The sequence below is a fragment of the Xenopus laevis genome, chromosome 2S, assembly GCF_017654675.1.
Source record: "Xenopus laevis strain J_2021 chromosome 2S, Xenopus_laevis_v10.1, whole genome shotgun sequence".
Taxonomy (NCBI): domain Eukaryota; kingdom Metazoa; phylum Chordata; class Amphibia; order Anura; family Pipidae; genus Xenopus; species Xenopus laevis.
Window position 1 is genome coordinate 143,332,972 of NC_054374.1, and position 15,235 is coordinate 143,348,206.

At 34.7% G+C, this 15,235-nt stretch overlaps 1 protein-coding gene across 21 annotated transcripts in view; it reads left to right on the forward strand.

The window, feature by feature from the left end:
• postn.S (periostin, osteoblast specific factor S homeolog) overlaps window positions 1-1,031 on the forward strand; it is a 54,171-nt gene extending 53,140 nt beyond the window's left edge. For all 21 annotated transcript variants that reach the window (XM_018250220.2, XM_018250226.2, XM_018250225.2 and 18 more), the window contains one exon: window positions 159-1,031. In XM_018250220.2, coding sequence (XP_018105709.1) covers window positions 159-196 — 38 coding nt within the window. In that variant the 3' untranslated portion in view covers window positions 197-1,031. The remainder of the gene's footprint in view (window positions 1-158) is intronic.
• The last annotated feature ends 14,204 nt before the right edge of the window (window positions 1,032-15,235 follow it).

The window sequence follows — 15,235 nt, forward strand, 5'->3', positions numbered from 1 at the left end:
GCACAGTACAATGTATTTATAAGGACTATATGCCAACCTAGAACAGAGGGCTGCAGAGCAGAAGGGCAATATCCACAATTCTAGGTGATAGAGACCAGCTGTACATTTAGCTTACCTTTATATGAAGGGCAATAAATATATGTTTTTTAATTGCACAGTGAGAAGAAAAATGAGACGAAGCCATCAACAATCTTAAAGGCCGGATTCCTGAAAATGTTAAATGATTTGGGAATAGGTGCTATGTGAAAAACAGCAACTGGCATCTTTTATAAATCGTTTTATATGTGAAAAAAACAGTTTTTCTGCTGTTCAGAAATGATGTAAAAAAAAAACATGTTCTGTATAGAGTGCTTGATACAAAGTTTAAGGGCAAAACATATGCACAACCATTAGATAATTTTCCTTAATATATTACATTCAATAGCAAAAGTTGTTCTAATAAGCCATAGTGTAGGGGCAAGCAACCTTTGGTTCTTCAGCTCATATAGATTTACATCTTCTGTTATCTTCTAGCAGTGATTTTGGAAGTTGTAGCTCAAGAACAGTTGGAGGGCGCAGGACACCCACCAGTGCAGTAGCATTTATTAATATAAAGACAAAAAAAAAGGTTATTGTTATTGGTTCTGGGGAGGAGCAGTGGTTAAAAAAGTCAAAAACAATCTTTTAGTGCTTGAGCCACAAAGACCCATTAAACAGAACAATAAAAATGTTCAACTACATTAAACTCATTGGTGCTTGATATAGAAGCTTTAACAAAATTTTTTTTAGAAAATGTCCTGATTCAGTTTATGAGGGCCTGTTTGTAAATTAAGTAATTTTTTATCTCTGATTTTGTATGCATAATGTGACATTTGCTTTTTAAAATTGTGTTCAGAAATGTTGCAATGCAACTATGTGTGTTAGGGAGGAAATGTTTACTAAAAGTTCCTGTGCCTTTTTCATTTAAGGTACCTGGCTTAAAAGTCTATTGGGTGTGCTTGTATACCTCTGTTTCTAAAATAAATACTCAATAAAAATTTGGTTGAATGATATGTTTTGGTTGTTTTATTTGTCGAAACTATATGTGTTAACTCATTTTTGTATACCATGATTTGTACAAATTGATCATTAATTCGTTAAAATAGAAACTTAATTAATTGAGTGAAATTATGAGTTGAAAAAGTAACACAAACTGAAAAAATCCACAATTGAAGAATACCTTGTTACGATATAAAAAGTATTACATTTTTTAATGTAGGAGACTGATTATATGCAATAAAAAATGTTAAAAAATTTGATTTTAGTGAAATGAAAATATGATGAAAATAAGTATAGTACAAGAGCAAGTTGGAGACATACAAATTGCTTTGGAATATAATACCCTTAGATTTGACAAACATTCTTCATCTCTGTATTTGGAGAAATAACAAGACTGAATTTAAATGTAATACTGAAAGTATTAATGTACAGTAGAACCCTGTTTTTCAGGGGAGCAGAAAATGTAAATTTGGTTCTGGAAATTTTAAAAAAAAGAACTTCAAACTTTATAAATAATATAAATTGCCCTTTACACATAAAACATTACATGACAAACACAGATTTTGTCAATAAAAAGGAATGATTTATCTTCAGATATATAAAATTGATTAAAAGGAGGGTATTTGAATTTTTATATAGGAGAAAAGAAAGAAAGTATCCCCGTCTTTTTGATCAGAAAAAATACACAAAAAATATATGTTATCACTATATAATTTGATTTCAGTTAAACCATTTGATCGCGTGATTCTATATATGTTGGTTCCCCCCTTGATAATTAGTCCCACAAAGTGCTAGTGCTTGACATAATTAAATAGCATTAAATAGAATACAACCAGGACACAATTGATTTTTCTTTTTAATATTGTGTATGCTTTGTAATTTCTAACTCATAAACAATTCATTTAACATTAATTGATTGTTAAATTACTAAAAATCAACTAAAACACCAATAAGGGTGATAAAGTGCCAACAGATTGTGATCAGTTCACTTATAAATCAATTAAAGTGCAATTATTAATATCTCTGATTCCAAGAAAAGGTAGGAAAAGGAAATTGGTAGATGGGTGGAGAAGTCCCGTATTTTCTAGCTGATTGTTTTACTAACTGTGGGACCCCACAAAGAAAGAGAAGTCAGTGCTTATGGAACTGTGGTCTCAATTTTAACTAACTGGATTGAGAAGCTATCTTTTCTAAAAAAAACACACACATTCCAGAGTACTTATAGTGAAAACAGTAGAACAAGAATGCAGATAAGGAATCTCATTAATCTGGGCTAAGAGAAGTGCCCAGATCACTATAAAAAAAATTTTCTTAAGAGAACCCCCCAAAGTTTTATCTAAAATGGTATAAACCGTTGAGAAATAGCAAGCTGATTTTGTCTTATCGAGTACTGATGTCCATATTTACATTACAGTTCATCTTTAATAACTGTTGGATAATAAGGCCTAGCAATGTATAAAATGTTTATGTTATGGTAATGGTTATGGTAATACTTCAGTCTGTTTTGCAATATTGAAAATTTAACAAAATGTATGATAATTAAAAAAACAATATTTAACACCAGTTGAATCTCATTATCATGGAGGAAGGTACTATTTTTATGATTATGCATTTTAACTTTTTAGGATACCAAGATTCTAATGCTGGTCTATTGAAAGGTATGGGAATAAGCTATTTTGTTCCCCCAAATTAAGTTTATCAAGAGCTATCACCAATTTGTCTCTACAATGCTTCTTATGGAAGAAGAACAACTACTAAAAACACACCAGACTGAACCCCTGTGATATTCATTGGCTTCTGTAGCACCTTGACAAACTTTACATAGTGAATTAAAGGCTTTTGTAGTTTTTACATTTAAATTTCACATTTTTAAAGCTTTTTAGAGATATAGAAAACCATGACGTTTTCGAGATTTGATGGGAAAAAAAATCACAATTCGATCATTAGTCGATGGGTCCCTAAGGGCGCTTTATGAATATGTGATGGATGCCAACTGGCCCAGGTATTTCATACACAATTTATTTTATTTAATGCATCATATTTTGTGAAAGTCACCTGTAGCAGTACAAGCTCTGGTCAAAATAACGCAAAGTAAAGTGCTTTATAAGAAATGTACAGTTAATAAGAAATTGGTTGAGTAGCAACACCATGGCCTAATGATAAATGTAGGGTGCTAGATGTATTTTGAAAGTCTCTCCAATTCAGTTACACATCAAAACACACCTTTACAAACACTAATGAGTACTTTACAACTCCAAATTAGAGAAGCTCCAACTACTTTTTTCCTTCCCTGATCATAAACTGCCTCTAAATACAGATGATAAAAAGTAATCACATCTTTACCATCAGGGATACCTCCATTCCCATATGGGGCAGTAAACTTCTATATTTATATTATTATTGGTCTGGCAATTAAGCACCTTATAAAGTAACAAAGAAAACAGCAATGATCTTCCCCATGTCCTATAAAATACAAACTTAAAAAAAAACTTTTATTCTCTTTGCATCCTTCCTCATTTTAAAAAAGAAACATGAGGAGTGATCAGGTAGTCAAGAAAGTATGTTTAGATCCAAATGGGAACACAGTAAGTGGCTATTAATGGTAAAAAAAAAAGCACCTTAGAACTATTTGGATTAAGCTTATATTGTTGCCTTGCGTTACCATACTTCAAAAGGTAAATATAGATTAAAGGGCCTACCGGTATTTATCATGCTGTGTAAATAGTGGAGAGAAACATTACTGGCTATGCTGCCCATAGCAACCACCTTTTGTTATATTTTGTATTATAAAGGTGCTATTTGTCAAGCGACGCTATTCTTCTTTTATATGATTCCTCACTAGATCTAACATCAGAAGGCAGAATCCATCACAAAATTAAAAGTGGTGAAGGTAAAACTTATGAAGGTGTGTATTTTGATTTAACCAGAAATATACACCTTAAATTTAAAGGGTTGCTACGACCCTTTGACATTAACAAGGCTAAAGATAAGTTCCTGAGTAAAAAGTGGTATAAAAATGGTGTGTATTTTGATTTTACACCATATCAGATTAAAGTCAACGAGGACAAGTCATTGGGTAAAGTAGTGCAACTTTATACTTATTTTCACACCCTTATTTTACTCAGATTCACATTCATTACCAAACTTGATAAATACACAATTCTAAACAGTGCAGAATAGTGTTAAAGTGATGATCTATAATGTATTCTCAATCGTCTTAATTCCACATACTATAATATACTGTTTGGCCTGCAATGTATGGTAGGTGTAACTTACTGTAGCTTCTTTTTTTACAGCTTACTGTATCTCAATTGAGTCACCAAGATTGCCTGAGAATTGTTTTGAAATGCTGTAAGCTATGAGAATATAATTTTAAAAGTCTGCTTAACAACATGCAAGTATTCTCAAACCAAAACAGCCCTATTGCCTCAGGGTGATTTGCATTATATTTTCCATTTAGAATCCAGACACTCCTTTTATCCTTAGATGTACAAAACTAGGGCATTTAAGGTCTTAAATGTTTGTTAATATATTAAAAATTTATCGTGTTCCAGCTAATTGTATATCTTTCTAAATTAATGCCACATTTATGCAGTAGAAATAAAACAATGCATTTACAGATTGACATTCTCAAAGGCTTTCTCTTAAGTACCACATACTTTTTATAAAACAAAACAGTAGTAACAATGGATTTCATATGTTGGAGTTCTTCTCTGTAGTTTTTAATCATTCTTTATTATTTTATTGGGTAGCTTTAGTTGCTAAATATTCATGGTGCAATGTAATTGGATATTACCATTAAATTGAATAACTTCAAAAAAATGGACCATCTGTTTCATCTTGAGCTTAAAGGGCATGTAAAGGCAAAAAAATAAAATCCCATTTTTACTTTCTTTAATGAAAAAGAAACCTATCTCCAATATACTTTAATTAAAAATGTGTACCGTTTTTATAAGAAACCTGACTGTATGCAGTGAAATTCTCCCTTCATTTACTGCTGTGGATAGGAATTGTCAGATGGTCCCTAACTGCTGAGCAGGGAAACAATCATACTTATGAACAGCGGGGGGAGCCCGGCCTTACTTCCCAGCTATGCAGAACTTTAGCAGCTTTGTTTATGACGATCCCTAAGCAGCCCAGACCACACTGAGCATGTGCACAGTCTTAGTCTTGCAAAGATGTTTAACAAAGTTACAAGATGGTGACCCCCTGAAGCCAACTTTGACAGCATAAATTATTTGTTTGATTAGGCTTGTGGTGCAGTAAGTTCATGTTTATATTTAGTATACAAAATACAGCATTTCTAGCCTCATTCTATTTTAGACTTTACATGCCCTTTAAAGGACCAGTAAAATCAAATTTTTTTTAAAAAAATTTGTTAGTATACAACGAAAAAAACACAAAGAAAAATTAAACTTTGAAATCACTAAGTCTTTATTAAGAAATAACTTACCGAAATTTTGCTTGCACTCCTCTTCAGAAAAGGCGTCAGTGTGGTGATCCATCATGCGACACTCAGTTTCTCCTCCTTGGCTATCTCCTATAAGGAAGGCAGGGAGGAGAAATCGAGCGTTGCACGATGGATCGCCAGATCGCCTTTTCTGAAGAGGAGCTTAAGCAGAGCTTCAGCAAGTTATTTCTTAATAAAGACTTCAAAGTTTCATTTCTCTTTGTGTTTTTTTTTTTCGTGTATACTAATGAATTCTTTAAAAAATTTGATGTTAAAAGTCTTTTAAAGGGGAACTCTTCTCTACATTTTCTAAATATTATCAATTAATAATTCTGACCCATTTCAGTTCCTCTACTCTCTCTTCCTCTCAGCATCTATTTCTCTTCATTCTGTCTTCATGCAGGAGTTGGGAGTCTGATTCCAAATTACAGTTAAGTCTAATACAGCCTTTGGGGGCCTCATTTTGCCTAGAAAATGTCTTAGAGCTCGGTCTTAAAATCACCAGAAACCTTGTTTCCCTATATGCAGGGGTTGAGCCATATTGTTTGTGCTAGAGTCAGTTATTTGAGTTAGCTCTAATACATCTGCTAGGAAAGGGAGCCCCTAAATAATATATTTGATTGGCATGTCAAGGAAAATTTGACACCCAACTCCTGTATGAAGACAGAATGAAGAAAGAACATATGCTGAAAGAGGGATAGAGAAGATACACTTGATTATTTCAGAAATGGCACAGGATTTTTAATTGGTTATATTTAGAAAGTCTCTTATTTCAATATCATAATGCTTATATTTAATTTTCATTTTCACAATAGTTTCCCTTTAAGTTTTCCCCAAACCCACTTTTATCAGTTATACTGGCAAGAATTCCAAAAAAAAAGACAATTACAGATGATATCCTTTAAAATGTGATATTTATATGGTGCAACATATTTCTGCAGCTCTTTACAGATACAGGTATGGGATCCGTAATCCAAAAAACTCCGAATTACAGAAAGGCAATTTCCCATAGACTCTTAGACATTTTATCCAAATATTCCAAATGTTTTTTAAAATGATTAAATTTTTCTCAGTAATAATAAAACAGTACTTTGTACTTGATCCAAACTAAGATATAATTAATCCTTATTGGAAGCAGAATCAGCCTACTGGGTATATTTAATGTTTACATGACTTTCTATTAGACTTATGGTATGAAGATCCAAATTACGGAAAGATTCATTATCTGAAAATAATATTAAAGGTTGTCCTGTCTAGGTGAAACACAAGAAAATAGACAACACAAAAAAAGGACTGTCCAGTATGTGACCCAAAATCCTGTAGAAATTGTAGCCAAAATAGCTACTGATAATCTGTTTTAATTGTTTCTATAGCAATACTTTACTATGAGAATATTAGCAGTCTTGTATTTCCTCAACTGATAATTGATGGGCACATTGCTATGATCAATGTGGTTTTGGTAAAATCTGCTGTTGGGTCAAACAGAAATAATACAGATCGTTTAGAAACTCAACCAGCAACTGATACAAATTTGGCTAGCTAAGGCATTCTTGTCATCTATTTACTTGTTCTATGTCTACAGTGACTATTTAGGGGTCTCCATTTTAAACCTTGTTATCCAACTTCAAAATAAGAGCAGTACATTTGACTTTTATTTTTTTTTTAATTAAAACTGTTATTATATTTTCAATTGAAAAGGAGTAGAGATAACAGTCAACAGGTTATTGTTAGTGGTGTAAGGGTACAAAGGGCACATTGTAGTATTGTTCTGGACATAAATATGTAATTGCAGCTTATTTTTCTTTAGAAATATCAGTCCCGTTCATTACTTTCGAATATAAAAAATAGTAACATGGTTGATACAGTTGGGAAAGATGAAGTGTATAGAGAAAATAAAAAGAAGAAGAGAAAAAGAAATAGTGTAAGAGGGAAAGAGATAAGGGGGAGGCTGTTATCACTTATCACATCATTCATGGGTGCCAGAAAGCACAGTACATTATTCCAGGTAAGGGTAGGACCCACGAACAATTTTGTCGTGATGATGGAGGAGGCAAGCTTGTTGTTGTTACATTTGGTCCGTAGGTTGGTAGGTAGGTAAATTCCCTTAGGAGGGCAGCTTCTGGCCACCATTTGGCCACCATTTGGCCACCATTTGGCCCTTCAAGTATTTATTCCACATATTATAGAATAGGGTACCTTTAAATTCCTTGTCTTTGCATTCCCATAGTTGTTTTGGGGTGGCCGTTAGGAAGTCCAAAATCCTAGGATGGTTTTAACTGTGGTTAATTCTAGAATGTCAGCTACTCTAATATTGCCTTTGGCAGTGTTGTCGGTGGGTTTGGGATATAATCCCAGTAGTATTTCTGGATTTGTTCGAGTCACAGGGATGCCACATAGATCTATAATATGTGATATAACTACATCCCAAGGTCTGCCTTGGCATCTTGAAAGCAGTTATTGTTTAATAAAGGGAGGAAATATGATAGTTTGTATGTACCAGATAATTTAGTTTGTATTGTTTGCCAGGCCTTAATTGTGGCATAGATGAGTGGGTTGGAAATGGTACGGAATCTAAGAGGGTAGGGAGTGTAGTAGATAAGATAAGGAGAGATTCAGTATGAAATGTTGATCTCTTTGAACGTCGGCATATACACTTACATTGTTGTTCCAGTCTGTGGCTATGTGCATGAGATCTGCTAGGTTGTAATGTTTTAGCAGTAGTTATGGGCGAATTTGCGCCGTTTCGCTTTGCCGAAAGATTCGTGAAAGTCGTGAAACGGCAATATATTTGCGAAACGGTGCCGGCGTCTCGTTTTTGATGCCGGTGCCCGTTTTTGACGCCGGCGCCTGTTTTTTTGATGCCGGCACCCGTTTTTTTTACGCGAATTTTCGCAGGCATTTCGCAAATTTATTCTCTGGCGGTGAATCGTGCGAATTCGCCCCTGGCGAATAAATTCGCCCATCACTATTTACCAGAGGTAAATTAAGCCCGCCATTATTATTAGATTGTACTAAATTTAGTAATGATAACACATGGAATTGCCATACCTAGGTTGGCAAAAAAAGCATTACGTAATCAACGTAGGTGGACAATTCCATTTCTGCAGTGTCGATTTTAATAACAGAGAAAAATTGCCTAATAGTGGATCAAATGCCAGGTTGAATAGTAATGGTGATACAGGACTGTCCTTTTTTGTTTCTTTGTGTATGGTGAATGGTTTAGAGCAGTAGTCCCCAATCAGTGGCTTGTGAGCAGCGTATTGCTCACTAATACCTTGGATGTGGCTGCCAGGGACCACAAAGCAGTTGCTTATATTTGAATTCCTGGTTTGAGGGCAAGTTTTGGTTGCATGAAAAGCAAGTGTACAGTCAAACAGAGCCTCTCTGTAGGCTGCTAGTCCACATAGGTGTTAACAATAGTCAATCACAGCCCACAATTGGCACCCCAGGGAACTTTTTCCATACTTGTGTTGCTCTTTTTTTATTTATGAATGTGGATCAAGAGTAAAACAAGGTTAGTTATCCCTGGTTTAGAGTTTACCCCTTGTGTTGAGATGATGGCTTGTTGGGCCTTATATATTGTTGTGATGAAATTGATGAACCAGGGCCAATGTTTTGAATTATTAAGGACCTAAGCAAGTGTGGCCATGGGACTTGGTCAAAAGCCTTTTCCGCATCTAGGCTAATTGTGGTGTGAAAAACCTCTGTATTTTAACACTGCTGCTAAAAAGTTTTCAAGGTTTTAAACAAAAATTCTGCCCTGAAAGAATACGGTTGGTTCTGAGGAGCTTATTTTGGGCAGAATTAATTTGAGTCTATCTGCAAACACTTTGTTTAAAATCTAATGATCCATGTTTAATAGTTAAGTAGGCCTGTAGGAGGCTACGTTGATAAGGAAGCAATATAATAATATATTTAAAAAATCTAATTTTCCAAACTTAGGTGAATAGGATCGCCCCAAAACAAAACCGAATCGAATTTGAGTTTTAAAAACTCTTTCTCTTGAAATGCTGCAAACAACTCCAAATTGACTAAAACACCAATTCGGCAGATTTTAGGCGGCAAATAATCAAATTTGATTTTCTCAAGGGCCAGTGTATGAACTCGAATCAAAATGTAATAATTCTGATTCTTGGTCAATTTTACTAAGTTTAAGGAGATTTGCCTTTTGTAAGAATGTATGTCCTCTGGATGGTCTTTCTCTGCCCCATAAAGTTCTGATAATATTGTGGAACGTTTGTGATTATTACTGTTTATTTATTACAAAATTCAAATCTATAAAAACTAACATTCACTTTTAATTTAAGGCATTGGAACTGGCTTACTAACCAATTAGCAAATTTCTCAAAACAATTAGAAAAGGAAAAGCAAAGATATAACTGGCTGCTATGATCCGATGCAATGTAGCATCTATATTAGTAAATCAGCCTCCATATCACTGTTGTGTAATATTTGAATTAAAGTAAAATCACATCACATGACATGGAAATCAAGCGACACCCAATGCGCCTATTGATTAGGCCAAGATACTTGTTCATCATGTTAATGTCTATGCACCAGCATCACAAAAGTTAGTACTAGTGCAAAGAGTACATTATACGATGGGGGGGATAGTCTTCAAAATAGCCCTCACTTCTGGTGGGGAGGACAATATTTTGGTGACTCGTTTTTGACGCCAGCGTCCTTTTTTTTAATTTTCGTGGCCTTTTCGGAATTTTGTTCGCCGACGGCGAATCACGCAAATCCGCCGAGAATTCGTGCCTGGCGATTGAATTCGCCCATCACTACCCTTAAGCATCCTGAGACTAAGCAGTAGATCTTGCAAAACAGGATTTGCAGAATGGCAATCTATGGCTATGGAAAACAAATCATGGTGTCGTCCAGCAATTTATCAGTCTCACTGGGATTTTCTAAGAAGATCTCTATAAAATAATGGATAAATGTGATATATGTATCATATAAATAAGGCTTCATGGTGTTTATATTGATGGCTTTAAGGATCCTCTCTCTTAGCTTACATATCAGAAGGGTAATTGCAACATTGTGTTGAGACCAGCAGGAGCACAGTACAAAATGATACGTACAATTAGTCATAAATAGGACTACTTGCAGCACAGTTGGTTACACCGCAAGACTTACACATATGGTCCATATGGCATTTTTAATAACATTTCATTGATTTCCATCACTATTATCATATATTATATGACAAGCTGTATCATGAAAATGCAAAGATGACCCTCTCAGTGAAATACAGTATTTTATTTTCACCATTTGTAATGTCCTAGATCATATAGAATAATTGTAAACAAGCATCTAATCGGCCCCTATATTAACACAAAGATTCCTTTTAACCTTACACAAGTAGTTTATTATTATTTACTGGGTTATTTATTAAGCTCCGAATTTTTCTGGTCGGACTTTTAAAGGGAAAATTAATATTTTTTGGAGACAAAAAAAGTAAGTTTTTCTTGATTAATTAAACACCGATGGTGTTAAAAGTCAGAATAAAAAAGTACTCCAACTCAGATCTGCTGAGTTCATGTAGAAGTCAATGACAGATATCCTGATCTGCCTTGGGTTTTGTTCAATAATCCAAAGATTTTGTGCTTTTCAGGCGTCAAATCCAAAAAAGTCGCAGCTTGGGGTGACAAATCTGAAAAATTTGTATAATTTAGATTTTTTTCAAGATTTTTTTTCCTGCAAAAGAATATTTTAGAAAATGTATTGATAAATAAGGGGAAAAAGTTAGTGGGGATTTGGTCGGAGTAGTTTTCAGAAAATAGTGAGAAATTTTCAGGATTTTCATAAATAACCCCCTTAATGTTATGCTTTCATTTAAGATGGGGGTTTGCCATTCTTCGCTGGGCAATATGTTGGCACTCTATAAATACATAATAATAATCATAATTCATAACATTACAGTTAAAGGAACAGTAACATCAAAAAATAAAAGTGTTTTAAAGTAATGAAAATATAATGTAGTGTTGCCCTGCATTGGTATAAAAGCTGTGTTTACTTCAGAAACACTACTATTGTTTATATAAATAAGCTGCTGTGTAGCCATGGGGGCAGCCATTCAAAGGAGAAAAGGCTCAGGTTACACAGCAGACAGCAAATAAGCTCTGTCTGTCTAATGGTGTTATCTGTTATCCATTAGTTAACCTGTGCCATATAGCCATTTTTCAATTTCCGCCATTGCTCCAGAGCAGCTTGTTTATATGAACTATAGTAGTGTTTCTGAAACAAAAAAATCAGTTTTACCAGTGCAGGGCAACACTACATAATATTTTCATTACTTTAAAGCACTTTCATTTTTTGGTGTTACTGTTCCTTTAATTATTGGCTAAAACGAGCTGTCACTTTTCATAAATGTTTCCTTTTGAACTGCAAATGCAATTTTTATTGTGTCTAAAAGAAATTTTAAAAGGAGGATACAAGGTTAGTTTTATTGATTCCACAGATTTTTGGTTATCCAGCCAAAACCTTACTTAACTTCACTCTTAGGGGCAGATTCACTGACTGGTGAATTTTTACCAGCGTCCCCTTCGCACCCATCGCAACACTTCGCCAAGTACAAATGCATTCGGATGACTCTAATTCACTATTATGCAGAGTTTTGTCCGGGGAGCTGAACACTGCCAACTTTTTGCTAGCGTTATAAAGCGAAGATACGTTAGCACTCATTTGTGCCTAGTGATCTTGCGTTAAGGTCAATTTGCATATGGTGGGTAATGTAAAGTCTTTATTATAAATGTTGGTGCTTGAAGTTACTACTTTTTCTTACAAATGTCCAGGGACCATAATAAAGACAAGAGAGTTAATATAATGCCCTACACATGAGCCCACTGTAAAATGAAAGTTCCATATGTTATGAAATGTCTGGAGATAACCAGTTACCCAAAAAAAAAAGATTAGGACGTTTGCAGGCAATTCCGCTTCAAAAAATGAAAAGTCGCCAGCGTTTTTGGAACTTTAATGTATTTTCATCACACAGCATATGATGTAAGTGACAGAAGATTCAGGAAGATCTAGCTATTTTTAAGCACTTTTACACTGACACACTGATACAATTGAGACAGGAACATTCAACTTTAAACTTAAATTTTGGTAGAACGGTAAAAAATAAAGAATGGAAATCAATTGAAAAAAGTCTTCGTGTTTATGGTGATCTGAAAACAACTGAGCTGAAAAGGGTGATTGGCAGGTGATCAACCCGTTTAAGATGTTATTTAAAAATGGGGAAGTGAAGAGGAGAAAGGTGCAGAATGTATAGCTGCCAGGTGCAAAATAGCCCTGTACTTAATTCCTGCCATAGTGTTAAAAGGGAACTCCACAAAAATATAACTTGAGCTTTTTGAAAAGTAAACATAATTTCAAGCCTATGATTAAGTATCTGAATGATATGAAATGTGTAAGGCTGTATCCTTGTATACCGAAATAAAATGACTCATGATTTGACAAGTCTGCCTGGAGGATTGGTCTTTGTAAGTGCCTACTCTTTTTTTCTACATGGAGGTCCGCTCCCCGGTATACCTGGACCTCCTCTCACAACTGGTGAGTTTCACAGAGACCAGACTTTATATATATATGTATATATATATATATATATATTATATATATATATATATATATATATATATATATATATATATATATATATACATATATATATATATATATATCCAGTATACTACTGCTATCAACTATTGTTCATTGTTCGTTTTGATATAATTTCAAGCAACTTTGCAATATACATCAATTAAAAAATATGCAGCCGTTTCATGATTTTTAATGGTTTGGAACAGTTCCCTAAGCCTAGCCCCCTGCTCTCCTGCTGATCTGTCTACTGTCTGACTACTTTGCTGAGCTGGCTGACTACTGTTAATTTGTATCAACAACCAGCTGTCCTCAGCCTGCATCCTCCAAACCCCACCATTCTCTGCACACGTGATTTCAATAAGGAACAGAACATTACAGTGCAATGCATTGTGGGTTATGTAGTTTCTGCATGCTGTCTGTAAACTGTGGAGAAGTTGTTACAATTTGTAACATCAGTGTTTAGTCCCTCCTTCCCTGCCAGGATTTCACATGATACGAAAGAGAAGAACTGTTAAACAACTGGATTTCAGCATAGAAAATGGCATTTATTCATACTTTTTGAAGAAACAGGTAACTGTGGTGGGTATATTATGGGTTTCTGTGTTATGAATACAAACAAAACAAAGGAAATAGTTGTTGACTTCAGGAGAACACTAGGGGATCATTCTCCACTGTACATTGACGGATCTCCGGTGAAAATTGTCAAGAGCACCAAATTCCTTGGGGTCCGTTAACACCAGCTCTATAGTGAAGAAAGCACAGCAGCGTCTCTACTTTCTGCGAAAGCTGAAAAAAGCCCACCTTCCACCACCCATTCTCACTATCTTCTACAGAGGGTCTATTACATAGTTAGTTAGTTAACTAACTATGTAATAGACCCTCTGTAGAAGATAGCACCCACCCTGCACATGATCTCTTTACCCTCCTGACATCCTGTAAAAGATACCGCAGTATTTGAGCGCTGACTTATAGAATGCGAAACAGTCTATTTCCACAAGCCATCAGTTATCTCAACTCCCAAGGACTGAACTGAATATATTCATAAGGAACTGAATTGTCCACTTTGCCCAGCATGACCGTGTACTAGAGTTGTTGTATAGCACCGGGGGAGGTTCTGGAGGAACGTCATTTCATTTCTACTATGTACTTTATTTACTGTATATGGCTGAAATGGCAATAAAATCCACTTGACTTGACTTGTTATGTGGGCCTCTCTATCAAATGTTGGTTTGGAAGGTGGATTTCCTCATTAAGTAAAGGCCTCTTGCATCCTGCCACCCCTAGAACCTCTCTACAATAATAAATAATGCACAAGCTAATGAGTGTTGCAGGGGAAGCACAGGGTGCTTTTTGCTACAGCTTTTGTACATTGACTGCTTAATTAAGGCCAATAAATGAAGAAAGCTGTTGAAGTTTTTCTTTGTTTCAAAAGCCTGTGTGGGACGGGTAAAATGAGTAAAATTGTTGAGGTTTTTCTGCTCAAAACCCAGCATGCAGGGTTTCCTTAAAGATTGCTTGTGCTGAAAAGCATAAGAAGTTTTAAATAGACCCCAAATCATTCTGCATGTTATTCCTTGATAAATAAACATAAGTACTCAAATGTCTAAGAGAATTTTAGTTCAAATAGTATTGCTCAGTAAAGGCAAAAAACAGAACTGCCATTCTCGATAGCAATCTAGAAACAGTATGGGGAGGATCGCTCTCATAAGAATAAACACACAAAGAATAAACACATTTATTCAGATTAATAAATCTGTCCATACAAAAGTACTAAAGTATTGCAAAAGCAATATAATCAAAAGAAACTCTGAACAAAAAGCTTAAGTGGTCTATATATCATTAACATTTTAGGAAAGTTGAAACAAGTTTAAGCAACATGGATTTATTCTACCCTGCAGCATTTTTTAAGTGCTGGAAATGTTGCGTCTCATGTTCTTAACATAGAAACTGTCATATTTTAAAGAATGACAGGCAAATAGATATAAAAATTCTTGTGAAATGGTTTAGGTTGAATCAATTTTACTTATGAATTAGGAATACAGTCTATTTTCTTTGCATTTGCTGTAGGTAGTGCTGAGACCCTCAGAAAATTACATACATGTTTATAATATGTTCTTTGGAGTCATGTCGGTAATAACAAGTACAAGTACTATCTCCCATAGAGCC